This window comes from Cervus elaphus, chromosome 9 (genome assembly GCF_910594005.1).
Source record: "Cervus elaphus chromosome 9, mCerEla1.1, whole genome shotgun sequence".
Taxonomy (NCBI): domain Eukaryota; kingdom Metazoa; phylum Chordata; class Mammalia; order Artiodactyla; family Cervidae; genus Cervus; species Cervus elaphus.
The window spans coordinates 11,502,861-11,529,843 of NC_057823.1; the positions used below are offsets into that span (position 1 = coordinate 11,502,861).

General features: G+C 48.3%; 1 protein-coding gene across 1 annotated transcript in view; it reads right to left on the bottom strand.

The window, feature by feature from the left end:
- The window catches only part of LOC122699326 (cytochrome P450 4F22), a 36,759-nt gene extending 12,182 nt beyond the window's left edge, over positions 1-24,577 (bottom strand). Inside the window, exons 1-6 of the mRNA XM_043911141.1 lie at positions 24,456-24,577; positions 10,996-11,218; positions 7,636-7,780; positions 1,784-1,837; positions 1,554-1,681; positions 846-967 (exon numbers count right to left, since the gene is read on the bottom strand). Coding sequence (XP_043767076.1) covers positions 846-967; positions 1,554-1,681; positions 1,784-1,837; positions 7,636-7,780; positions 10,996-11,217 — 671 coding nt within the window. The 5' untranslated portion in view covers position 11,218; positions 24,456-24,577. The remainder of the gene's footprint in view (positions 1-845; positions 968-1,553; positions 1,682-1,783; positions 1,838-7,635; positions 7,781-10,995; positions 11,219-24,455) is intronic.
- Between the last annotated feature and the right edge of the window lie 2,406 nt (positions 24,578-26,983).

Here is a 26,983-nt window from a genome sequence, read left to right on the forward strand (position 1 = left end):
CCTTGTCTGTGTTGTTGACCACTGTGTTCTGCTCTAGAGCTGGGACATAGCAGGCACTCAATATATATTTTTTGGATCAAGTAATGAATTAATTATGAAGGCCATCTCCACCTTACCTAACTGAAACAATACCACTACAAGGCCCAGAGTAACAGAGTCAGCAGCTTGTTGTTGAGGACCTACTATGTGCTATAAACTTGACAGTCGTTATGTCCCTTATTCCTTATATCCCCACTTGGACTAGAAGCTCCAAGGAACTGAGAGTCAGTGCTCATCACCATATCCCCCATAGCTAGCATAGTGCCAGGCACATAGTAGGGGGCACAACAAACATTTGGTGAATGAATGAATGAACCAGGGCAATAGTCATTTTACTTATTCACTCAACAAATAATCCACTCATCATCTACTGGGTGCCAGGGCAGTGCTACATCATTTTAACCTTTAAGCATCTCTCAGGTCAGGGACTGTCATTCTTATTTTACAAACAGAAAACTGAGGCTCAGAAAGTGTGGGGAGGGACTCTTTCCAAAGACTGCATACTTTTCATGGAAGAATGAATGAAACTTAGCACTCACTGAGCATCTACTGTGTGCCAAGCCATTGACTCATATTATCTCATTTAGTTCCCCTACGATGACTATGAGGACCAGATGGAGATGTGCGTTTTGGGGATAAGGAAGCAGGCTCAGAGAGGTGATGTCAGTTTCCCAGAACCACACAGCCTGTCGTTGGCAGAGCACCAACAGCCTAGGAATGCCTAAAAGCTAAGAGTTTTCTTTCTCCTCTCGTCACCTTGCCCCTGAAGCAGCTGGCTCTCTGCTCCCTAGGGAGGCCATACTCACTCCTGGCAGTTGCTATTGTAGCTGAAGACACATTTCTGAAGACTGTCCAGGGTCATGAGGCTGACATGTTCAAACATGTCAAGGGAGACCTCCGAGCCCTCTGCCAGGCGCCGCCATTTAGCCTGGAAGACAAAGACACATGACAAATGATCATGGAGACCACAGCCTTTCAGCCCGGCTGATAATAACCCAGTTGCAAGCTCACCACAAGCCCACTTCATAAGTACAGGAAGTGAGGGCTTCCCTGGTGGCTCAGTGGTAAAGAATCCACCTGCCGATGCAGGAGATGTGGGTTCAATCTCTGGTCCAGGAAGATCCCACATGCCTCAGAGAAGCTAAGCCTGTGCACCACAACTACTGAGCCTGTGCTCTAGAGGCCCAGACACGCAACAACTGAGCCCATGTGCCACGATCACTGAAGCCCACAGAGCCTGTCCTCAGAAACAAGAGAAGCCCCCCCAATGAGGAGCCCACGCACTGCAACTAGAGAGTAGCCCCTGCTCTCCACACCCAGAGAAAAGCCCAATGAAGCAGCAATGAAGACCCAACACAGCCAAAAATAAGGAAATAGTTTTGTTTTGTTTTGTTTTGTTTTGTTTTAAAAAAAAGGAAGTAAGGCTTCCTGACGTCTCATGACTTATCCACGAGCTGGAGTCCGGACCAGCCCCACTTCCAGACATCCTCTTCCCAGGAAACCTCGGGACTCACATGCATGGTATCCGTGCACTGGTTGAAGATCTTCATGTAAGGCTTCAGGATGTCGAAGTGGAAGGCAGGTGTCAGCAGGCGGCGGTGCCGGCTCCACTTCTCACCTCGGCTGATCAGCAACCCATCCCCTATGCCCAGGAGATTGAGGCTAAGGACCTCCCCGGGAAACCTCAGGCCCCGCCCCCTCTTCCCGGAAGCCCCAGCTCCAGCCTACCCAGTCCCGCGCTCACCCAGCCAAGGTCTCAGGAAGCCATAGAAAAGGTCATCCTTGGGGGCAACAGCAGCTGTGGGGAGAAAAGAGGTGACGACGCCTCAGAACAAGGTTCTGACCCTTGACCTCTGCTTATGACCTGCTTGGGCCTCCACTCTGGGCTCTCACCTCCCACCTCACCCCTCCAGGCCAACCCTCCACACCAGCCCCAGGGAGATTCTTGTAACACCCTGATCTGAACATGAGCACTGCCCCCCCCCTGCTCAAACACCTCCCATGGCTCCCTATTGCCCTTGTAAAACATTTCAAGCTCAGGCTAGCACTGAAGGCCCAGCCCCATCTGGCTACCATATTCCTCTCCCTCTCATTCTTCAGCAAATGCCAAATAACCTCACATGCTGACCCTCACTTCCAAACCTTAGCCCAGACTGTGCACTCTCTCCAGAATGGCTTTCTTCACCTGATTCTTCCCCTAATTCACCCCTTCTTTTCTGCCAACTCAGCCCATCTGAATTATATTCCAGCCTCTCCCTGTCCAGTCTGTCCTGCACCCTAGATTCAGGGGGATCTTATCTGACTCTAGATCTGACCATGTTCCTTCCTGCCCACACACCCATCAGTCTCAAACACAGCTGCTCAGCCCATTTTCAAAGCTCTGAATGACCTATCCCAGTCCACACCAGTCTCAGAATACCTCTGCCCTCCACCTCAACCATCCCTTGCCCCACACACACTCCACTTGCTAACATCACAGAACTTTTGTCAGCTTCTTGAAAACCTGTGTTCTGTCTTGGTTCTGAGTCTTTCCACCAGGCACCCTCTCTGCCTCAAAAACTCTTTCCTCATTCTTCTTGTCTCCACTTGGATGCCATTCCCTCTCCCATCAGTCACTCTGGTTTGTATCTATCAGTTACAAGTTCCTTGAGGGGAGGGACCTTGTTGATCACTAGTATATTGGTGCTAAATAAACTTTTATTGTATGAATGAATTAGCCAATCAAAGAATGAATGAATGAAAACTACCAATGGTTGGATGGATGGTTGGATGGATGAATGGATGGATCATTGGATGGATGGGTGGATGGATGGGTGGATGGATCACTGGATGGATGGGTGGAAGGATGGGTGGATGGATGGGTGGATGGAGTGAGTGAATTCCCTTTCTATGTGCTGAATAGAATTGGGACAGAATGGGCAGGGTGCAGGAAGGAAGTACCTGAAACTCAAGTGATGTCACTTTTACCTGAGATATTACTCAGCCACCTACACACACACTCCCTAGGAATTGGTCAATTGTATGCACAACCACCTGTCCACTCATTCTCCCATTCAACACACCTCTTCCACCACCCTTTTGTGCCCAACCCATGATGAGCGATGCTGAGGACCCAGAGATGGCTCAGCTCCACGCCCTGCCTGGTGGAGCTCTGGGTGTGGTAGAAAAGGGAAGCAGAGGCATGCCATGTAATTAGCAAGCAGGTAGAATGTATGCCAAGAGCAGAGGGAGGCACAAAAAAGGGCTGCTAGAAGTCAAGGCAGACTTCTGGGAAGAGGCAGCTTTGGAGGGGGAGGTGGGCGTCTAGTCTCTCCTCTCTGGGCTCTGGACTCCAGGCTAGGCCCTTTAGGGCTCTTTCTGACACATGAACCTGTATAATGGCTGTCCTGCTCAAACACCTCCCATGGCTTCGTAACACCCCCAGGATAAAACACAAGTTCCTTCACTTTGTACACTGGTGCTCTGAGTCCAGCTCCTGTCTCATTTCCTCCTTCTCCCCACATATCATCTTCACTCCAGACACCCCCAAGTCACCTGAGTTTCCCTGACACTTTCACACTTCTGCACTTGGGACCCTCTACCTGGGACCTCTCATCAGGCAAACTCCTACACATCCTTCAAAGCCCACTTTCACTGATGCCTCCTCCAGGAAACCTTCTTCAGATCTTCTACCCTCTGAACCTTTGCTCTGCCATCCTCAGATCCTTCCCCAAATCCAACCCTGACCAGTTGATGCCAGAGGGGCTGAGTCCAGTCTGCCTCTCCCATCACTTTTCCCTCACTTTTTTCAAGGAGATGGTAATGTCTACCCTGGAGGAGGTCATATAAGAAAAGCTCCCACAAGGTGCCCAGTAGGAAGCTGCATGTTACTGTGGTTAAGACTTCAGCCTCTGGGATGGCCAGGTTCAAATCCCAGGCCTACCACTGACTGGCTGTGTAAACTTGGGCAAAAAAATAGATCAGTCCTGCCTGCCTTATGGCAATCCTACAAAAACTCAATGAATTAGCGCTCCTGGCAATCAGTAGGTGCTCATTAAATATTTCTGCATATAAATGAATTAACCAACTGTTGGCTACTTTTCATGGAGAAGGAAATGGCAACCCACTCCAGTATTCTTGCCTGGGAAATCCCATGGACAGAGGAGCCTGATGGGCTACAGTCTATGGGGTCTTAAAGAGTTGGATATGACTGAAGCAATTTAGCATGCATGGCTATTTTTACTGTGTGTGTATGCTCAGTTGCTCAGTTATGTCCGACTCTTTGTAACTTCATGGACATAGACCACCAGGCTCCTCTGTCCATGAGATTTCCCAGGCAAGAATACTAGAGTGGGTTGCCATTTTCTCCCTCAGGGTGTCTTCCTGATCCAGGGTTTGAACCCACGTCTCCTGTGTCTCCTGCATTGGCAGGTGGATCCTTTACCATTGAGCCACCTGGGTTACTACTGAGACTATAATTATTGTTCAGTGGTATCAAGAATTTGTGAGATGAAAAATCTCAGTCCCCAGCTCATAGGAGGACCCTAATAGGGGAAAATGAACACATAGAAACCATGGAAAACAGTTTGGTGGCTCCCTGAAAAGTTAAACATAGAATTCCCATAGGCATAACTGTGTGCTCAGTTGTGCCTGACTCTTTGTGACCCCATGGTCTGTAACCCCCCGGGCTCCTCTGTCCGTGGGATTTCCAGACAAGAAGACTGGAGTGGGTTGCCACTTCCTTCTTCAGGGGATCTCCCTGACCCAGGGATTAAACTCATGTCTCCTGTGTCTCCTGCACTGGCAGATGGATTCTCCATTAAGCCACTTGGGCAGCCCCACATGACCCCACAATTCTACAACTAAGTATCTGCCCAAGAGAAATGAAAACATATGTCCAAAACTCGTACACACATGTTCACAGCGCTCTTATTCATAACAGTCAAAAGGCAGAAACAACCCAAATATTTATCAGCAGATGAATGGATAAACAAATGTGGTATACCCATATACCCATAAATGAAATATTACTCAGCCTTAAAAAAGGGATGAAGTCCTGGTCATTGCTACAGTGTGGCTGCACCTCAAAAACATTATTCGGCATAAAAGAAGTCAGTTGCAAAAGACCACATGTTGTATGACTCCTTCCTTATGATATATCCAGAAAAGAAAGTCCATGGGGACAGAAAGTGGTCAAAAAGAGAAAGGAATGAGAGATGACAACTTCATGGCTATGGAGTGTTTTATGGGGTGATGAAAAGGTTTTGAAACTAGGGAGGGAAGATGGTTGCACAACTATGAACACACTAAATACCTTCCACTTTAAAATAAGTAATTATCCAGTATATGATTTCAGCTCAATTTTTAAAATGAGTATATAAAAACAAACCTACAATTATATGGCTATATATCCTGCTTTGTCATTCTAGGAAGCATTTTTACCTACCTTCTCTCTCTGTCACAAACATCTCTTGGAAGATAAAGAAACAGAGTTTCAAGGAGGAGCCATGCCTTTCCCAGAGTCCATCAGCTGTGCGGGTTTAAGCCCAGAAGAGCAAGCCCCTCTCCAATCCCCCAGATGTGGTCCCGCTCCACCACCACCACCCCAGAAGTGGTCCCTAGACATTGGAATCTGAGACCTAGGGCCAGGCCTGTCTAATATGAGATAGGCAGGCACAGGGGGGCCCGGACACCCTGGGGCCAGGAGACCTGACTCCAGGCTGCTTCTTCTGACTCACAGCCCCACCTTCCCTGAGCTGCAGTCTCCCATCTGGCTCCTCCTGTATGGGAGGCAATGGATTTCCTGCCAGTCCTGAGAGGGGAGAAGGGAGAGGAAGGGAAGAGACCTGATCATCCAGTAAAATGCTAAGCTTAATTTTTCCTTTGTTTATTTTTGGCTGCTCTCCACTGCATGTGGAACCTGAGTTCCCTGACTAGGGATTGAAACCACACCCCCTGCATCAAATGGTGAAGTCTTAACCACTGGACCTCTGGGAAAGTCCCATAAAGTGCTAAGCTTATGATGGGGGTTCTGCTTCTTGGTCTACTTGCAGGGTGGGGGTCTCACAATCATGCAGGATGACATTCAGAAAACAGAAGCTCTGAGGTGATAGGGAGGGGAAGTGGGAAAGAAAGGGGAAAAAAAAAGATTTAAAAGGCAAATTCATGTTGATCTATGGCAGAAACCAACACAATATTGTACAGCAATTATCCTCCAATTAAAATAAAAATTTTTAAAGTCAGAAGAGAAGAAAGCCTTATTTAGCACCTATCCAACACTATCTCAGTGAGTCTTCACAGCTGCCCCATCTAATAGATCAGAAGCTGAAGCCCTAAGAAGCTAAATAAATCACTGGGTCACACAGCACGAATGTGCTCCAGCCTGGATTCAAACCCAACCCACCCAAGTCCTGGTCCAGACCTCTTTTCCACAACCTGGTGTCCATCCCTTGGAAGTGTCACCGCCGCCCAGGATCTGGGTTTCCCTCTTTGTTCTATGGGGATGGTTATTCCCCTATAAGAGGCTTCTCAGGTGGCACAGGGGTAAATAACCCACCTGCCAATGCAGGAGATGTGGGTTTGATCCCCTGGAAGAGGAAATGGCAACCCACTCCAGTATTCTCGCCTGGGAAACCCCATGGACAGAGGACCCTGGTGGGCTACAGTCCATGGAGTTGCAAAGAGTCAGACACGACTGAGCGACTGAGCACATTCCCTTCGCATGCAACAGTGGTAAACACTGAGGCAGCAGAAGGGCAGAGCTGAGAAGAGAAGAATGACAGCCCCTTTCGCCTTCATGGCTCCAGGGGGCCACCTTGAAGGCAGTCTCCAGAAGTGTGTTTGCAGAGGCCGAAGCTGAAGCCAGAGGTCCTAAAATTCCTAGAGCTCTTTATTCCCCATCCCTCCTCTCTCAAACATCCCCTGCCTCTGGAGATGCCCGGGTACATGCGAGGCCACCCTGAGGGCCTAGAGACTCACTTACGAGGAAGATACAAGGCTGGACACTGATAAGTCAGCCCTAAATGGGTAGGAGTGAGAATGGGAGAGTTCAGAGGAGAGAGCTATGGTCTGTGTGGGGAATCAAGAGAGGCTTCCAGGAGGAGGCGGTCATTCAAGCTGCATGATGAAGGCTGAGCAAGAACTCCCCAGGGACACTTGGGAATCATACACCCTGGGATAGACGTGGAATGCAGAAGGGAGAGGCAAGCTTTCTACTTTTCCCTCTCCACCAGTCAGCCAAGGTTAACAGAACAGGCTGAAGATTTGGATAGCCTCAGTGGGAGTGTCAGAACCCAAGTGATGGGAGTGTCGTGGCTTAAAATTAAGCAACAACCATTTAACAAAAGCTTGGGCAAACAACCGCCTATCTGAACATCTTTGCTCTGACTTTGAGAAGTGAACATCCTGTCAAAGTTCCTGGGACTTTTAGACATTGTCACCTCTTTTCCCTTGCTGTTCTCATTATCTGTATTGCTGAGTCGGCTCTGGTAAACTGCTATTCATACTTCAAAGCCCTACTCAAATGGCCTTTCCTCTAGATAGCCCACCTGCCTAGAAACCCAGGTAGGCTCTGGGAGTTGAGGGTTTACTCGTCAATCAGAGGCCCAGCCCACCTACCTGAGGCACCCACCAGGGGCTTGATGTAGTCAGGGTGCACCAGAACCACTAGTGGCAGGACAGGTCCTAGCCACACGAGGACCACGTGGTGCATGTCGTCCAACACCTTCTTCTCATCTTGGAGGCCTCTCTCATTTGGGAGATACTGCAGGTGGTGGTAGAGAAAGGTAGTGAGATGGTACCCAGCCCTGTTTCCCCTGGCCCTTCCCTCCTACCACTTCCTCTGCCCTCAAAAGAAGCCAGGAAGCGCTGTGTGATTGTAGGCAGTCAGCTGCACATCGATGAGCCTCCATTCCCTCATCTGAAAACTGGGGGTGGGGTGGAAATCATCTCCCCTTCTGAGGACAATTGAGATGATTTATGAAATAGCAAAATGAAAGAGTCCTAGCACAGGGCTTGACACACGGCTGGTGCTCAAGAAATAAAACCAGTACCAGTAAACACAATAATGATAATGATTGCCATTTATCGAGTATTTCTGTTTGTAATAAAATATTACTGGTATTGTTCTCTTTAACACATACACGTGCTTGCAGTGTTGGGCACTGCCATGGGCACTTTTCATATATTCATATGTTCAACCCACACAAAAACCCTATGACGTAGTTGCTACTATTTTCCCCATTTTACTTTACTCAGTAGGGTCAAATGACTTGTGTTAAGTTGCAGATGAGTAAGGGACTGTCTTCGTTTGGGTTCCCCTAGAAGCAGAAACCAAAATAAGAGTTCTAGGGCAAGCAGTTTACTTGGGAGTGTAATCCCCCAAAACATGGGTGAGGAGAGGGGAAGTGAGATAAGACAGAAAAGGCAGCCAGTAAAGAGTCGTCCAGGGAATTATCCCCATGGGCAACTGGGACTGATTCCCACTGGGGATCTCTGGGGGGACATCCATCTCAGGGTCAACCCATTTGAGGGTGAGGGGGCAGGGGTGTTTTTATACCAGCTCCCTTAGTCCCATAGTCACTGACCAAGGGCTATCCTGGGGCATTAATTCACAAGCTAACAATCCACCCAGGCAGAGTGGGTTACAGCTGCTAGAGAAAGCCCTGGAACACAGGCCAGTCAGCCCCTTGCAGCCAAAAATGGGCCGAGAGGATGTGAACAGACAGTGGCGTCACCTGCCACAGTGGTGAAGCCAGGATTTGAACCCAGGCCCTCCAGAACACCTGCTCTTAAACAACATGCTCTATGGGGCAGAGCTCTTTAGGCTCAGCATCAGGTGGATGTGAGCTCAAACCCATCCTCAGCAGCTGTGTGATCTTGGGCAAATTACTTGACCTCTTTGAGCCCCAGAGATCAAATCCAAATTATAGGGCAGGTCCATGCCTATTTCATAAGCTATGAGAACTCGGAGAGCTCAAATACAAAAGACCTAACCCACTGCCTGGTGAATGGCAGGGTCCAGCAATTGCAGAATGAATGAATGAATGACTCTTCTCTGGTTTCTGCCTCTCCGTCTGGATCAAGTTCAACCCTGAGCCTGCCCACAGCCAAGGGAGACTATGGCATCATCCAGATCTCTCAGCCCCAGGATGGGCCCATGGGGTCAAGGTTGAACTTCAGAGCTGGCTCTGGCCTACCACCCATGGCAGCAGGGTCTGGCCACCACTTTCAGGACCACCATCATGCCAGAGGGCTTCCTGGAGTAAGGCTGGATATGGGGCATGGCAAATGAGTAGAAGTTTACCTGACAGGAGAAGATATTCTGGGCAGAGGGCAGTTTTAGCAAAGGCCACGGAGGTGGAAAGTCAGAGCTTGTTCATGGAGCAGGAAGTCATTCTATGAAACTAGATGGAGACAGTGGAACAGGTGAGGAGGGTGAGGGTTAGGGTCTAAAGGGACTTGACCTCCAGCTGAGGAGTTAGGAGTTTCTCAGGACAGCCTTGGAGGGTGTGTTAGCAGGGAAGGAACATGATGGGATTCCAGAATCTTTCTGGAGCCTGGATGAGGGATGAACCAGAGGGATGAGAATGAAGGCAGGAGCCCAGGAAGGAGGGTGGACCATGAGAAAGGAGGCCTGAGCAGGGCTCGGAGAACAGAAGAGAAGGAGATGATTCAGGCACAAACAGGCAAGACTTGGTGAGTCTGGCTCCAGGAAGATAATTCCCAAAACTAAGAAAAATGAATGCATTTTGCCCTATTGAATGGACATGTGTTTCTGCCTTCCTTCTTCTGAGACACTCACTCCAAGCAGTATCTAAAAGACATCTAGAATCATTCGCCCCTTCCAGTCTGTGCAGGACCCAGGAGGGAAGCACAGACATCCAGCCCTGAGTAACAGGCCCAGCACCAGGCATGCCACAGACACGACTTCAAGAACCATTGGAACACTCTCACGAGGCTATCAGGAACGATCCTATTCCCACAACGCAGATGGAGTACGGGGAGGTGAAGAAGATTCTCAAGGTCACACAGGCAGCTCATGGTCCAGACCAGCAAGTCCACGCTGATGACCACTGCCCCAAACTGCCTCCCCAAAGCCCTCCAAGTTCAGCATAAGACATTAACTGGGAAGATCTCCACAACTGTCTCTGCTTCATTTAGGGCTGGAAGGGGAACCAGGTGAGTCCAGCAGGGAAATAGGGGCTGGGCTCTGGGGCCCCCACAGTCTTGGCACCCTCGGGAGTCTGGATTTCTCTCTTACAACCTCTGAAGCCCATTTAGAAAAGTCCAGCCTTTCTCATCCAGAAGCCCGAGGTGCAAAGGTAGAGAGCTAAGATCAGGAGTGCTGGGACCAGACAGCAGGGCTGTGAACCCAGACTCTGCCAGCTATGAGCTGTGTGGCCTAGGGCCAGCTACTTAACCTCTCTGTGTCTCAGTATTCTCCAGAAGGAAAAAAAAAAAAAAAAGGAGATAGTTGCTGGGCCTACCTTCTAGGATTGTCAAGAGGACTGAATGAGTTAATATTTATAAAGTGCCGGAACTAATACTCAGAATATATATGTGAAATAAGAAAAGAAATTAAAGAAAAGGGCTGAAATCCTCACCTGGGACCACAGCATTAAAGAGAATGGGAGAGCTTGTGAAACCACACTGGCGGACAGTTGAAGCAATGAAATCTACAAGGATACCTCCCACTCTCCCACCCGGATTTCATAAGCACTGGTGCCTGTTGCTATAGCAATAGCCGGGAATTATAGAGAGAACTTTAGAGTCAGTGCTGCCTCGTCAAAGCTGTGTGACCTTGGGTAAACTGCTTGCCCTCTCTGAACCTGGGTCTCACTCAGATCCTGTAAAATGGGTCTGTTCATGGCTCCAACCAGATTCTTGAGGGGATAAGGGAAGCCAGAGGGCCATCATCCTTACTGAATACCTGTCCCTGCCCTGCCCCGCCCGGCCCACCCGCCCAGCCACACCCACCATGCCCAGATGGCCCAGCAGCCAGTTGCGCCGGGGTGGCTGGGGGAAGCAGCGTAGTCGGCGGCAGATGATATAGAAACCCCAGCAGAGCCTCAGGAACTTCAGCAGCAGATGGAAAAGGAAGAAGAGCAGGGTGAGCAGGAGCCCGGACACAGCATACAAACGGAACGCCGTCTTCTCCAACCCCAGGAGGTGCAGCAGTTGCTCTGTGATGGGCAGCATCCTGGGGGGGAGACACATAGGATGGGGGTCAGTGAAGGTGGGAACCACCCTCCGGCCGTGGGTGTGCCGTACACACGATGACCTGTGAAGCCAAGCATGACATGCCTGGCACATTAATACATGTAAATCCCAGGCGCCAAGGACGCTTCCTCCCCCAAGGAGGAGGCGCTCCACCCAGCTGGCCCCTCCATATGCCCTCAGCCTTGACTTTGCAGAGCATCCTTCCTGACTTCTCCGCCAGTGCCCAGCTGGCCAGAGTGTTAGAAAATTAAAACAAACTCCCTTCCATCCTCCCTTCTGACGGAGCTCTCAGCCAATGACTGATGAGCTTTGCTGATGAGTCTCAACCAATGACTGATGAGCTTTGCTGATGAGTCTCAACCAGTGACTGATGAGCTCCAGCTCTTTCTTTCTGGTTCAATGACAGATATGTGGTTCTACACGTGTTACTAAGGTTCTTCAGCAGGACTCCAGCTGCCCACGAGAGAAACTTTCTCTATAAGCTGCCTCCTTCCCCCTGTCTTACTTCCCTCTTCATCTTTTAATTGAGGTGAAATCCACATGATATAAAATGAACCATTTTATTTTTTATTTTTATTTTTTTTTTAAATGAACCATTTTAAAGTGAGGAAATCACTGGCATTCACAGCGCTATGCAACCACCACTTCTAACCTAGTTCCGAAACATTTCCATCACCCCAAAAGGAGACCCCGACCCCATCAGCAGTCCACTCTCCCCTCCACCCACCCCTGGCAATCACTAATCTTTTTCTTTTCTTTTTTTGTCTCTACGGATTTGTCTGTTCTGGACATTTCATATAAATGGAATCAAACACTGCAACCTTTTACGTCTTTTGTACCTGCCTTCACTCAGCACAATGCTTTCAAAGTTCATCACCTTGTAACATGTATCAGTGCTTCATTTCTTGTACTGCTAGTAATAGTTCTTTGTAAGAATGTAGCACATTTTGTTTATCCATTCATCTGTTGGACATTTAGGATGGCTTTTGTTTTATTTTGTTTCATTTTGGCTTGGCCACACATGTAGCATCTTAGTTCCCCACCAGGGATCGAACCCTTGTCCCCTACATTGGAAACAGAGTCCTAACCACTGGACCACCAGGGAAGTCTCTGTTTCCACCTTTTTGGCTACCCGTGACGTGTGCTACTATGACCATGCATGTATATGTATTTGTTTGAGTCCCTGTTTGCAGTTCATTAGGGTTCACTTCCTCCCTGCTTACTGGTCTTTTCTGTGATCACTTCTCGAATAAACTACTTGCACTCAAATCCTTGCCCTGAAGAAACCAAAACAGACTGGGTGGGTAGCAATAATATTAGGAACACAGTGAGCAGGCATGGAGCATTTACTATGTGCCGTCTGGGTGGTGCCTCATTTCTTGGAACCTTAACGCAATCCTTGGAGGCAGGTCCTGTCATTCTTTCCATTGTCAAGACAATTCAAGCTCAGTGCCTCTAATTCAAGGGAGACAGGGAGCAGGTGGGTCCTCTGAACCTCCCCCCCTCCCCCAAGGCCAACTTCAATCACGTTTGAGGGCCCATGGATCTCAGACAACATCAAGGAGATTGCTGAAAATGCTCAAGTCCTGCGCTCATCAATCTCTTCCACTCCATCCTATGAGCCAAGGGTTCCCTCTGTGCCCCTACCTCCTTGGACAACACAGCTAATGGAACCCTGCAGAGCAAGTTCTCGCTTGTGTCCTCAACCTCCCCCACCTCTGCCAGGGGTGCCCCCCACTAGGGGCTCTGACTCACTGGCTCTTCCACCAGCCAAAGTCCAACTTCCAAGTGTTTGCAAGCATGTGAAGAAATTGGAAACCTATGCATTGCTGGAGGGAATGGAAAATGGAGAACATTATGGCTGTTATTCAAAAAAATTAAACACAAAAATTACCATATGTTCTAGCAATCCCACTTCTGGATAGATCCTCAAAAGAAGTGAAAGCAGAGACTCAGATAGGTATGGGTACACTCATGTTCATGGAGGAGCCAAAATTGCCAATAGCCAAAAATTGGAAGCAACCCAAGCATCTGTCGATGAAAGAATGGATAAATAAAATGTGGTCCATTCACATGTACACTGTGCTGTATTTAAAATGGACAACCAACAGGGACCTACTGTGTAGTACATGGAACTCTGCTCATAATGTTATGTGGTACCCTGGATGGGAGGGGAGTTGGGAGAGAAGGGATACATCATGTGTTTGACTGAATCCCTTCCCTGTCCACCTGAAACTGTCACAACATTGTTAATTGGCTACACCCAAACACACAATAAACTGCTTTTTTTTTTAATGTGGTCCATTCATACATCAGAATATTGCATATGTGTGAGCTGTCTCTTTAGTCATGTCCCACTCTTTGTGACTCCATGGACTGTAGCCCACCTCTGTCCATGGAATTCTCCAGGCAAGAATACTGGAGTGGGTTGCCATGTCCTTCTCCAGCGGAGCTTCCCAACCCAGGGATCGAACTTTCATCACTTATGTCTCCTGCATTGGCAGGCAGGTTCTTTACCTCTAGCACCACCTGGAAACCTCAGAGTAGAATATTATGCAGCCTTTAGAAGGAGATTGTCACATGTGCTATAACATCAATGAACCTTGATGACATTATGCTAAAGTAAATAAGCCAGACACAGAGGGAAAATAATGTATGATATCCTCAAATGAGGTCCCTGGAGGGGTCAAATTCATAGACACAGAAAGTAGGATGATAGTTGCCAGAGCCTGGGGGAGGGAATAGGAAGTTAGTGTGTAACAGATCCAGGGTTTTAACTAGGGAAGATGTAAAAGTTCAGGAGATGGTTGGTGGTGACGATTGCACCATGCTGTGAATGTACTTAATACCACTGAACCATACACTTAAAATGATTAAGATGGTAAATGTTTTGTTTTTTTTTTTACCACAATTAAAATTCCTTTCAAAAATATAGACAAGGACTTCCCTGGCAGTCCAGTGGTTAAGACTTTGTCTTCCAACACAGGGGGTGTGGGTTCAACCCCTGGTCAGGGGCCTAAGATCTCACATGCCTCATAGTCAAAAAACCAAAAGATGAAGCAAAAGCAATGTTGTAACAGGGGCTTCCCCAATGGCTCAGTAGGTAAAGAATCCACCTGTAATGCAGGAGACACAGGAGATGTGGGTTTGATCCCTGTGTTGGGAAGATCCCCTGGAGGAGGACATGGCAACCTGCTACAATATTTTTGCCTGGAAAATCCCATGGACAGAGGAGCCTGGTGGGCTACAGTCCAAAGGGTCGCAAAGAGTCAGACACAATTGAGCACACACACACACACATGCAATTTTGTAACAAATTCAATAAAGACTAAAAATGATCAGCACCAAAAAAATTTTGTTTTAAAAATACAGACTGATGTAGGCAATGTGTCCTCTGGAAGGCTGAGGAGGTGAAGAAGGGAAAGAGGGAGGGGTGGGGGATAAGCAACCCTCCCTAATGAAACACGGAGAGCTCCAAGTCGCAAGTCCCAGGCAAAAGCTCTAAATTAGGGCCACATGCTCAAACTACCGCATAATTGCACTCATCTCACATGCTAGTAAAGTAATGCTCAAATTTCTCCAAGCCAGGCTTCAACAATACATGAACCGTGAACTTCCAGATGTTCAAGCTGGTTTTAGAAAAGGCAGAGGAACCAGAGATGAAATTGCCAATATCCGATGGATCATGGAAAAAGCAAGAGAGTTCCAGAAAAACATATATTTCTGCTTTATTGACTACGCCAAAGCCTTCGACTCTGTGGATCACAATAAACTGTGGAAAATTCTGAAAGAGATGGGAATACCAGACCACCTGACCTGCCTCCTGAGAAACCTGTATGCAGGTCAGGAAGCAACAGTTAGAACTGGACATGGAACAACAGACTGGTTCCAAATAGGAAAACGAGAATGTCAAGGCTGTATATTGTCACCTTGCTTATTTAACTTATTATATGCAGAGTACATCATGAGAAAGGCTGGGCTGGAGGAAGCACAAGCTGGAATCAAGATTGCCGGGAGAAATATCAATAACCTCAGATATGCAGATGATACTACCCTTATGGCAGAAAGTGAAGAGGAACTAAAAAGCCTCTTGATGAAAGTGAAAGAGGAGAGTGAAAAAGTTGGCTTAAAGCTCAACATTCAGAAAACTAAGATCATGGCATCTGGTCCCATCACTTCATGGGAAATAGATGGGGAGACAGTGGAAACAGTGTCAGACTTTATTTTTCTGGGCTCCAAAATCACTGTAGATGGTGATTGCAACCATGAAATTAAACGATGCTTACTCCTTGGAAGGAAAGTTATGACCAACCTAGATAGCATATTCAAAAGCAGAGACATTACTTTGCCAACAAAGGTCCGTCTGGTCAAGGGTATGGTTTTTCCAGTGGTCATGTATGGATGTGAGAGTTGGACTGTGAGGAAAGCTGAGCGCCGAAAATTTGATGCTTTTGAACTGTGGTGTTGGAGAAGACTCTTGAGAGTCACTTGGACTGCAAGGAGACCCAGCCAGTCCATTCTAAAGGTGATCAGCCCTGGATGTTCATTGGAAGGACTGATGCTGAAGCTGAAACTCCAGTACTTTGGCCACCTCATGCGAAGAGTTGACTCATTGGAAAAGACCTTGATGCTGGGAGGGACTGGGGGCAGGAGGAGAAGGGGACGACAGAGGATGAGATGGCTGGATGGCATCACCGACTCAAAGGGCATGAGTTTGAGTAAACTCCGGGAGTTGGTGATGGACAAGGAGGCCTGGCGTGCTGGGATTCATGGGGTCACAAAGAGTCGGACACGACTGAGCAACTGAACTGAACTGAACTGAATGTGGGCCACCTCTCCCATGGATGACTCGAGGTGACATGCTCCACAGTAAGTAGCCATGGGTAATTATTTCTTTACTGATTTCACTGGGTAATGATTTTTCCCAGTTATACCAGGAAGCCAGCTAGTGGGTAAGTACATGCAAGCTAAGTTGCTTCAGTCATGTCCAGCAGTGGTCCAGGAAGGCCTTTCAGGGGAGGAATATCTGAGAGGCCTTCACAAAGGCCAGGTTGTAAAGAGGAACCTAGGGGGACAAAGGGGACTTTTTTACTAAGTATGCACACGTGCGCACACACACACATACACTGTAAGCAGCTGGGTTCTAATCCTGACTCTTCCACTGCCTGGCTTTAACTGTTACCTCGAGTTCCCCCATCTGGAAATGGGGGTGGCTGTTTGAGGTGATCTCTGAGTCCATCAGGTTTGACCACGCCAGTGTGTAGTCTGGAGTGGAATGCTGGGGTCAAGGTCACCATCCTGACAGGTCCAAGACTCCTGGGGGTGGGTTGGATTCAATATATTCAGCTATGGACATCAGCTGAAGCTCCAGTACTATACTCCAATACTTTGGCAACCTGGTGTGAAGAGCCAACTCATTGGGAAAAAAAACTCTGATGCTGAGAAAGATTGAGGGCAGGAGGAGAAGGGAGCAACAGAGGATGAGACGGTTGGATGGCATGACCGACTCAATGGACATGAGTTTGAGCAAACTCCAGGAGATAGTGAAGGACAGGGAAGCCTGGCATGCTACAGTCTATGAGGTCACAAAGAGTCAGATACGATATCGTGATTGAACAAGAACAATGATGAACACCAAAGAGGGAAGGGGGATGGGATAAACTGAAAGGTTGGAATTGACATAAACACACTACTACATATAAAATAGGTAACTTAGAAGGACCTACTGTATATCACAGGAAAACCTACTCAATGCTCTATAATGACCTATATGGGAAGAGAATTTTAAAAAGAGTGGATCTACATGTATGTATCAATATAGCTGATTTACTTTGCTATACAGCAGAAGCTAACACAACATTGTAAAGTAACTATGGTGGTGGTTTAGTCACTAAGTCATGTCCAGCTCTCTGCAACACCATGGACTGTAGCCCACCAGACTCCTCTGTCCATAGATTTTCCAGGCAAGAATATTGGGGTGGGTTTCCAGTTCCTTCTCCGGCCGAATCTTCCCCAACCAGGGATCAAACCCTCATCTCTTGCATCTTCTGCTTGGCATGCAGATTCTTTACCTCTGTGCCACCTAGGAAGCCTTAAAGTAACTATATTTCAATAAAATGTTATATATATATAACATCACATCTAACCCTGGTTGCAGTCTGCCTCCCATCCCAGCCACCACATACACAACCTTTCTAAAGGCTTGTCATGCCCTTGGTCAAACTCCCTCCATGCCTCCCCACTCCCCAACCCTGGCATCCAAAGCCTGTTGGGAGGGGAACCCTGCCCATCCTCCACCTCAGCCACAAAGATGCCTCTTCTCAGTCTGTTTTGGACCTGGCCCCTGTTTTTCTCACTCAGTTTGTAAATGCTGGTGTTCCTTAGAGCTTGGGCCTGCGTGGTCCTCTCCTCGCCTTCTGTGCACACCTCCTGAGACTCTCAACGCCTCCCCTGGCCACCAAGACCCATCTCTGAGGTACCTCCCGTGCCTCAGTGCTCCCCACAATAGTTCCAGCCGGCTCTTGGATAGTCCCCCAAAGGTAGCCCCCAGACCCTCAGATGCACCTCACCTCCTACCTCCCTCCTTCTTCCTCCATCCAATCTGTCATCAGCTCCATCCTAAACATCCTTCGCTTCCATTCATTTTTCTCCATCCCCATCTTTCCAACCTCTGTCACCACTGTGGTAGCCTCCTCGCATTGGTGCCCTGAGCTCCATCTTTGGCTGCCAGCAATCTCTTCTCCACACAGGAGCCAGAAGGCTCTTTCTAAAATCAAATCAGACATAATTTTCCCCTTCCTCCTATGCTCCCCCTATTTTACTCTGAAAACAATTCAGCCTCCTTTCCTTGGATCCCAGTCCCCTGTATAGCCTGCCACTACTGACCCCCTTCCAATTGTGTCTCCCCCTACCTCCCCCCGACTCACTCAACTCTGGCCACTGCAGCCACAGGCCAAGTCCATTCCTACCTCTGAGCCTTTGCACGTGCTGTTCCCTCCACCTGGCATGTCTTTCCCCCAGCTCTGCCCATGCTGGCTTCCCCTCATCCTCCAGGCCCAGCCCTGCCCCCCTAACAGTTCATTTTACTGCAATCCTCCACCTCCCATCCTTTGTTCTTGACAGAATTGTTGAGTACCTGCTGTATGCAGTGGCTTTCATAGTTAGGCATGTCTTTCATCTTTCTAGTAACCCTCAGAGGAAACTGAGGGGTTCTTCAGTGGAGTTGCAGCAAAAGCCCCCTCCTCCACCCAGGAAAATCCCAGCAGACATCCCAACCCATGAAATGTCTTCCTGAATTGAAATGCGGAGAAGTTGGAACAAGATAAAGCATGATCCATGGAAAAGGGGTCCCTGCTCCAGGTGGGTTGCTGGATGGGGAGGCCCAGAGAAACCCTGTCCCCACCTCATCACCCCCCAGGCCAGGTACAGGCTGCAGTCTTTCCCAGGGCAGACATCAGCTCTACTCCTAGCAGAAAAAAACAAACATGCTGTGGGTCCCCAATCAGTTCTCCACCCTGGGAGCCTTGACCTTCCCATCCACATAATGGGAATAAAAGAAAGAGGTCCATCTGATACTAATGGGAAGGGCTAAATAAATGGGTGCATTGAGGAAGTCCTCTACTTCTCTCAGCTGGGTTCCTCAAACAAGAGCATGTCTGTCCAATGCCCCTCCCCCAAAAGAAGGTTTTGAGGTGCTGCAGCTGCTGTGGGAAACAGTTTGGTGATCTCACAAAAAGTTAAATACAGAATCACCTGATAACCCGGCAATTCCACTCCTAGTAAAGTGAAAGTCACTCAGTTGTGTCTGACTCTTTGTGACCTCATGGACTATAGAATACATGTAATTCTCCAGGCCAGAATACTGGAGTGGGTAGCCTTTCCCTTCTCCAGTAGAGCTTCCCAACCCAGGAATTGAACCGGGGTCTCCAGCATTGCAGGTGGATTCTTTACCAGCTGAGCCACAAGGGAAGCCCAAGAATACTGGAGAGGGTAGCCTATCCCTTCTCCAGTGGAGCTTCCCAACCCAGGAATTGAACCAGGGTCTCTGGCATTGCAGGCAGATTCTTTACCAACTGAGCTATCAGGGAAGCCTGAGGGGTATAGCCAAAAGAATTGAAAATAGTGACTTAGATACTTGTGTACAAATATTCATAGCAGCACTGTTCACAATCATCAAAAGATGGGAGCAACCCAAAGGTCCATCAATTGATCGCAGATAAATATCATATAGTGTATTTACACAATGGAATATCACTCAGCCACAAAAAGGAATGAAGCCCTGACACATGCTACATCATGGATGAACCTCAGAAACATCATGCTGAGTGAAAGAAGCAAGACACAAAAGCCCATGAACTGTATAATCCGATTCATATGAGATATCCAGAGTAGGTAAATCCATAGAGACAGAAAGCAGATTCATGGTTGCCAGGGCCTGGGGGTGGGGAAGGGGAAGTGACTGCTAATGGGCATGGGGTCTCCTTTCAGGCTGACGAAAATGTTTGGAAATAGATACCTGCAATGATTGTACAACATTGTGAATATTTTGATACTAAATGCCACTGAATTGTTCCCTTTAAAATAGCTATTTTAGGGACTTCCCTGGTGGTCCAGTGGCTAAGACTCCCAGCTCCCAATGCTGGGGGGCCCAGGTTTGATCCCCAGTTGGGGAACTAGATTTCATATGCTGCAGCTACAAGATCCTGCATGTTGCAATGAAGATCGAAGATCCTGCATCCAGCAACTAAGACCCAGCACAGTCAAATAAATAAATAACTAAAAACAAAAATATTTTTAGTTGTTTTATATTAGATGCATTTTGCCTCAATTTTTTAAGTGCAATAAAAAGTTTGAGGGCCCATGAGAAATTTGTCATGGTGGCCCCCTCTGGAAGGAAACTGGAAGAACTGGGAGTAGGACTGGAAGAGAGACTTACCTTTCCCTCTCCAATTTTGGGGGACTTTTTGATTTTCTATTCCCTGAGCACATATTGAAGTAGCAGTAGTAGAAGTAAACATCTACTTCTGCTTTATTGAGAGGCTTTATGCCAAAGCCTTTGACTTTCCAACAAACTGGAAAATTCTGAAAGAGATGGGAATACCAGACCACCTGACCTGCCTCCTGAGAAATCTGTATGCAGGTCAGGAAGCAACAGTTAGAACTGGACATGGAACAACAGACTGGTTCCAAATAGGGAAAGGAGTATGTCAAGGCTGTATATTGTCACCCTGCTTATGTAACTTATATGCAGAGTACATCATGAGAAACGCTGGGCTGGAAGAAGTACAAGCTGGAATCAAGATTGCTGGGAGAAATATCAATAACCTCAGATATGCAGATGACACCACCCTTATGGCCAAAAGCAAAGAAGAACTAAAGAGCCTCTTGATGAAAGTGAAAGAGGAGAGTAAAAAAGTTAGCTTAAAACTCAACATTCAGAAAGCTAAGATCATGGCATCTGGTCCCATCACTTCATGGCAAATAGATGGGGAAACAATGGAAACAGTGACAAACTTTATCTTTTTGGGCTTCAAAATCACTGTAGATGGTGACTGCAGCCATGAAATTAAGACAGTTGCTCCTTGGAAGAAACGTTATGACCAACCTAGACAGCATATTAAAAAGCAGAGACATTACTTTGCCAAAAAAGGTCCATCTAGTCAAAGCTATGATTTTTTCAGTAGTCATGTATGCATGTGAGAGTTGGAATATAAAGAAAGCTGAGCACCGAAGAATGGACACTTTTGAACTGTGGTGTTGGAGCAGACTCTTGAGAGTCCCTTGGACTGCAAGGAGATCCAACCAGTCCATCTTAAATGAAATCAGTCATGAATATTCATTGGAAGGACTGATGCTGAAGTTGAAACTCCAATACTTTGGCACCTGATGTGAAGAGCTGACTCATTTGAAAAGACCCTGATACTGGGAAAGGTTGAAGTCAGAAGGAGAAGGGGATGACAGAGGATGAGATGGTTGGGTGGCATGACCGACTCAATGGACATGAGTTTGGGTGGACTCCAGGAGCTGGTGATGGACGGGGAAGCCTGGCGTGCTGCGGTCAATGGGGTCGCAAAGAGTCAGAGATGACTGAGCAGCTGAACTGAACTGAACTGAGCACACACTGACCACTCAAAAATGATTTAACTGTGAAAATTAGTGAGTTGTACAACCCAAAGAATGAACTCTACTTTAAACTTTGGACTTTGGTTAGTAATAATGTTCTATATTGGTTCATCAACTGTAACAAATGCACCAGGCTGATGGGAGATGTTAATAACAAGGAGTTGGGCGGTGAGGGGGCGGGGAGGGCAGGTGTGGGAGCTCTGTACTTTCTGGGTAGTTTTTCTTTAAACCTAACACTGCTCTAAAAGGTAAAGTCTAGAACTGGGAGGGGAGCATTGAAATATATATGCTACCAAATGTAAAACAGAGAGCTAATGGGAAGTTACTATATAACAGGGTGTTCAACCTGGTGCTCTGTGACAACCTAGAGCGTAGGGATGGGGTGGGAGGTGGGAGGGAGGTTCAGGAGGGAAGGGACATGTGTATCCCTTTGGCTGACTCATGATGATGTATCACAGAAACCAACACAACATTGTAAAGCAATTATCTTCCATTTAAAAAGAAATAAAGTTAAATTTTAAAAAAATAAATAAAAATATAACTCTCTATTTTTTAAGAACAATTAATTGATAGCACAGTGAACTATATTCAATATCCTATGATAAACCATAATCAAAATGAATACAAAAAAGAACAGAGAAGCATATTTGGGAATGCAGGCAGCTACTCCTTTTCTTAATATGGGTGCTGGTGACACGTGTGGGTTCACTGTGAGGACACACCAGTTCTAGAATGTGCCCTTTCCAGCATATATATTGTACTTCAACTAAAAAAAATTAAAAATAAAATGAAGAGGTGTTAGGGGGTTGCATTATCCTTCAAAATGCATTTTGGATTCAAATCACAGCTCTGCCCCTCCCCAAGTAAGCAGCCTGGGGTGAGCCCAGTCCCCATCCTCAGCTTCCATTTTCCAATCTGTAAAATGGGTTAATAATAACAGGATCTACCCCTTAAGGATGTTTGGAACACTTCAGTGAGATAAGGCTTGACACACAGCATGCAAAATTTCAGCCATTATTCCTATTTCTATTAGCATTTTATGGAAGTGAGAGAAATTCAAAGCTGACACTCTCAAGACCATGTGGGAAGCTGGCACGCCTGTCCCTCTCTGCACCAGCCCCCAATCTCATTCCAGAAGCCAAGAAAGGCCCTTCAGCAGACCTGCCCTGACAGAGGTGACCCCACCCACCCTACTTGGGCAGTCATTATCTGAAGTTGAAGATGCCAGTGACTGGCTCCAAAGCCAGCCCACGCCCATGGAGCGCTGGTTTGTCAGGTTAGCCCAGCCTGCAAACGGGGACTCGTCATACAAGGCCTGCGGACTCCTGAGAAGGAATGCAGTAATGTGGACCCCGACCCACCAGAAACCATATGTCTGCCTCTCCTTGACCTACAGGTACTACGCATCCTACCTCTGCCCCCACCCACAAAGTGGCCTGGCAAGCACCCAACACTGACTGGCCCCAATACCTCACATTCCAGCCCTGCTCTCCATCCCGTCTCGCAGCCTTTAGTCAAGACGGTCTGCCCCTGTGACCCCCCTCGACGCCAAAGGGCTGTCCCAGGCACAACTCTTATTTTTCCAAAGTGCCAAGCCCCAGATGGTATGAGCTGGAAGGGGGCCTACCCCCAAATTTCTTGGGTTCAGAGAAAGAGATTCAGGGGGGCAATTACAAGGGCAGGGCCAAGTTGGAAGTTCAGGGTGTGAAGTCGGGGCATCTCAACACAGCTTTGGGCATATTGTAGGTGTTTGCCTGCAGTTACTTTGGCCCAAAGGAAATCTTGACAGAAAAAGGAGCTTAAAAGACACCAGTAATCTAGAGCATTCCAGGGCTGCAATTGTCTCTGCCCATCCAGAGTAACCACACTTGGATATGCACCTTGAAAAGGACTCCATGACGCTCTGCCTCTTAGCTGTGTGACCTCAGGAGTGTCCATACACCTCGTGGAGCCTCAGTTTCCTCATCCAAAAGACAGGAACCGTATTACCCACCTCCTAGAGCTGAGATGACATTTCTGTAATTTTTAATCTGCTCAGCTCAGTGCTTCTTGATCAAAGGTATCTCTCATGGCTATTGGTACTGCCATCACATTCATTATTGTTACCCTGCCATTCGAGGATTTAGAGAACCATGCCCGAGTCTTAACAGGGAGGAGAAATGGGGTCCCATTCTCTGAATGTCCCCAGAGTCATCCAAGCACCTCCTCAGATACAAACTCAGGTCACGGCCGGACACTCGTCTGGATCTAACGTTACTGCTTGGAAACCCAAGCTGGGCTATACTGAGAGGCTGCAACCATCGGAAAGTACCCAGGATTTTGGGGTCAGCCAGGGCTGGTTTGTTCAAATCCCAGCTCCCCAACTGTTTCCCTCCTACCTCCAGCCCGAGACTTATCAGCTGATGGGCTTCAGTTGCCTTGCGGTCCTGCCAGCTGGCTAACCATCCCCTGGTCCAAGTGGGCCGGTTCAGACCCCTGGGACACAACGGAACATTATCTCTTCATCATACAACAGACATCAGCTGGGAACAATGGCAGGACCTCACACAATCCTCACAGCCAACTGTGGGGACCCAGGCAGGCATCCTCTTTTCATAGAGGGACTCTTGGAGGCTCTATGCCTGCGAGGTGTGTGACCCAGGCAGGACCACAAGCCTAAAGTTCATCAGCGGCATGCAGCCTTCCCTTTAAGAAAAGGTGAAGTGAAATCCCAGTGACCCCCATCAGTCTTAAGGAGGCGTCATAGGGCTGGACTTGGACCCGTCTACCATGACCCGATGAGGAGTGCCTTCTTAAGACCTGGGTCTGCATGGACTCCCAGAGAGAAGCATGTATCCAGGACTCCTAGGCTCACAACAGGAGAAACCTCGCACAGATGCAGAGGCGGTCGGGGATACACACACACACACCCGAGTCCCTTACAGGCAGTCCCCTCTTGGGTCCTGGGGATCCCTGGGGCCCGCGGTGCCCCGCCAGCCGCCGCGCGCAGCCCCTCGCGCCCGCGGTACCAGCCCGGGAGCTGGTGCCCCTCGGCTTACCGCGCTGGGAGGCCGCCGCTCTTAGGTTACAGCCGGCCCCTCCCCACACGCACTCACCCTGCGGATCTCGGCCTCCCGCCCTCGATCCGGATCTGCCTGAACCGCAACCTCGGGCTCTGACCGCGCAGTCGGGCAACCCAGCCCTTTAACCCGCCCCGCCGGCCGGCCGCGACGGGAGGCCCGCCCCGGGCACGCCCCCGATCTCAACAGCCTCTGGGCGGGGACCGAGGCGCGGCCCCCGGAGACCGGAGAAAATGAGAGACGTGGAGACATGGAGGCGTGGACAGGAGCAGAAAGGGAAAGACCCCAGAGGCCCCAGTGAGAGACAGTGACAGCTGGAAAGATGGAGAACAAGATGCTGAGATAGAGACAGAGACAGGTGAAGAGACAGACTTAAGATACCCAGAGGCCCCAAACCATCAGGCTTCCTGCCACCCTGACTGCCTTTGGCGCCTATATCCCCCTCTGGACCACTCTCTAGGACCCATCTCCCACACCAGCACCCCTCATGGCCCCCAGTCCCGGGCCTGCTCCCAAGCTGGAACAGGGGTCCCTAAGCCAGCACCCTCAGGCCCCCAGGAGCCTCCTCTGGGATCCCCAGAAATTCTCAAACTCCAACAGCCCTTGGGAGCCAGCTCTCCTGCTCCCTCTGGATCTCAGGTCCAATCCACCCACCTGTGGCTCTGCAACCAGGAGGATTTCCAAATTCAACAAGCACCACAGACTCTTTTTCTGCTCCTCCCACTTCAGCCATCTCCTGCCAGCCACCCTGACCCCTCCAGCTAGGATGCTGTCCTTGGCCAGCCCACCTGCTCCAGATGTGCCCGGCAGAGTCAGCCAGTCTCCAGACATGAGGCAGATACCATTGCCTGACCTCGGCAAGAGGGCAGGCAGGTAGGAGGACTCACAGCTGGCCTCCAGCTCCCCATGGTCTTCCCAGGGCAAAGCAAATGACCTTGCACATACCGGATGCCCAAAACTGTCTGTCAAAGGAGGGAGAAAAAAACCCTGGAGAACAAAGACCGAAGCTTTTATTTCAGGGCCATCTAGGAAACCTGAGGCATAGGCTGCAGGCTTGAGGGGAGACATCTCCCCTCAAGACTGTCCAGATTCAGGCAAGGGCCAGGTCAAACAGAGAAGCCTGAAGCTATGAGAAAATAATGGTCCCCTCTTAATGAGCTCCAGAGTTAAAACTATAGTAAACCATAAAGAAATTGAAGAAAGGGCAAAGACGTTCAGATTTCTTCCCCCGGAGGACCACCATTCTGAAGACTTTTGATTTATCAAAAAAAAATAAGTTCTGGATGCAGTTACAGACTTAGTGAAGGGCAGGTGAGCCAGTCCCGGCTCAGGGGGCTGATGAGGCAGGAGGTCTGGTTAGCCTGGTAGAAGGACCAAGAGATGGAGCAGGCCCAGAGCAGTGCTGGACTCTCAGAAGACAGAGCCAGGGGTCAAGGTCAAATGCAAAGCTGTGTAGCACAGTGGTTAGGGTGTGGACTCTGAAGGCAGAGAGTTCAAATGGCTTCTTCACTTACTATATGTCCACCTCAGGAGTTGTCAGAATGCCTTAGGGAAGCTGTTCTCACCCAAGGCGATTCTGCCACCATACCCCCCACCCCTGCTCCCTAGACACCTCTGGAAATGTCTGGAGATACGTTTGATCATCACATCTGGGAGCTGGGGTACTATTGGCATCTTGTGCGAGGCCAGGGATGCTGCTAAACACCCTATGATGCCCACACAGGAGAGCCTCTCACAGCAGAGAAAGTCAACAAGGCCCAGGTTGAGAAACCCTGTTTCAAGGTGTAAGGAGCACTTTTGTTTTTTAGCTACAGTAAGTACTACGTAAGCGCTGTCTGCTATTATTAACCACGGGGAAGCTTCCAGCCTTCTCCCTCACCAGCAAATCCTGATTCCTAATTCCACATCCTGGTTCAGAGAAAGCCAAGACTTCCCTACCCGGTCCATGGGCAAGTCCTGCTTTAGCCTGGCTCTGTCTCTCCTTGAGATTGGGGTCTTCCTAAGAGTGCCCCCCCAAGACTAGCCAGTGCTGAGCTGAGCAGCTGTTGGCTCAGAATTAGTCCATACAATGGTGAAGCACCCACTGTGCCCTAAACATTGTTTTAGAGCTGGGAATAGAGCAGAGAATAAAAACAGACCAAATATCTGTCCTCATGGAACTGAGATTCCATGTAGACACAGACATTTCCACCAGTAAAGGGATGTAACACAGGGTTTTGCCATGAGGTAAAAGGTCTCTACTATATGAGGTTAGGTATCAGTTTTCCAGCTAAAATCTGAATAATGAGAATAAATGTCAAATCACATTGAACATCCTGAATATACACAAGTTTTATTTGTCAATTATACCTAAATCAAGCTAGGAAAAGAATACATTTTCAGTGAATGAATGAATGAATTTTTACAAGTCTGAACCTTACAGAAAATACTCTGACTGGTTTCCAAAGCATGATACAAGTATCCTTAGCTATTCAGTGTACTAGTCTTAATTTTATTTATTTTGTTTTATTTTGGGCAGAGGAAGGTTTGTTGCAGGGCCAAGCAAGGAGAACAGGTGGCTTATG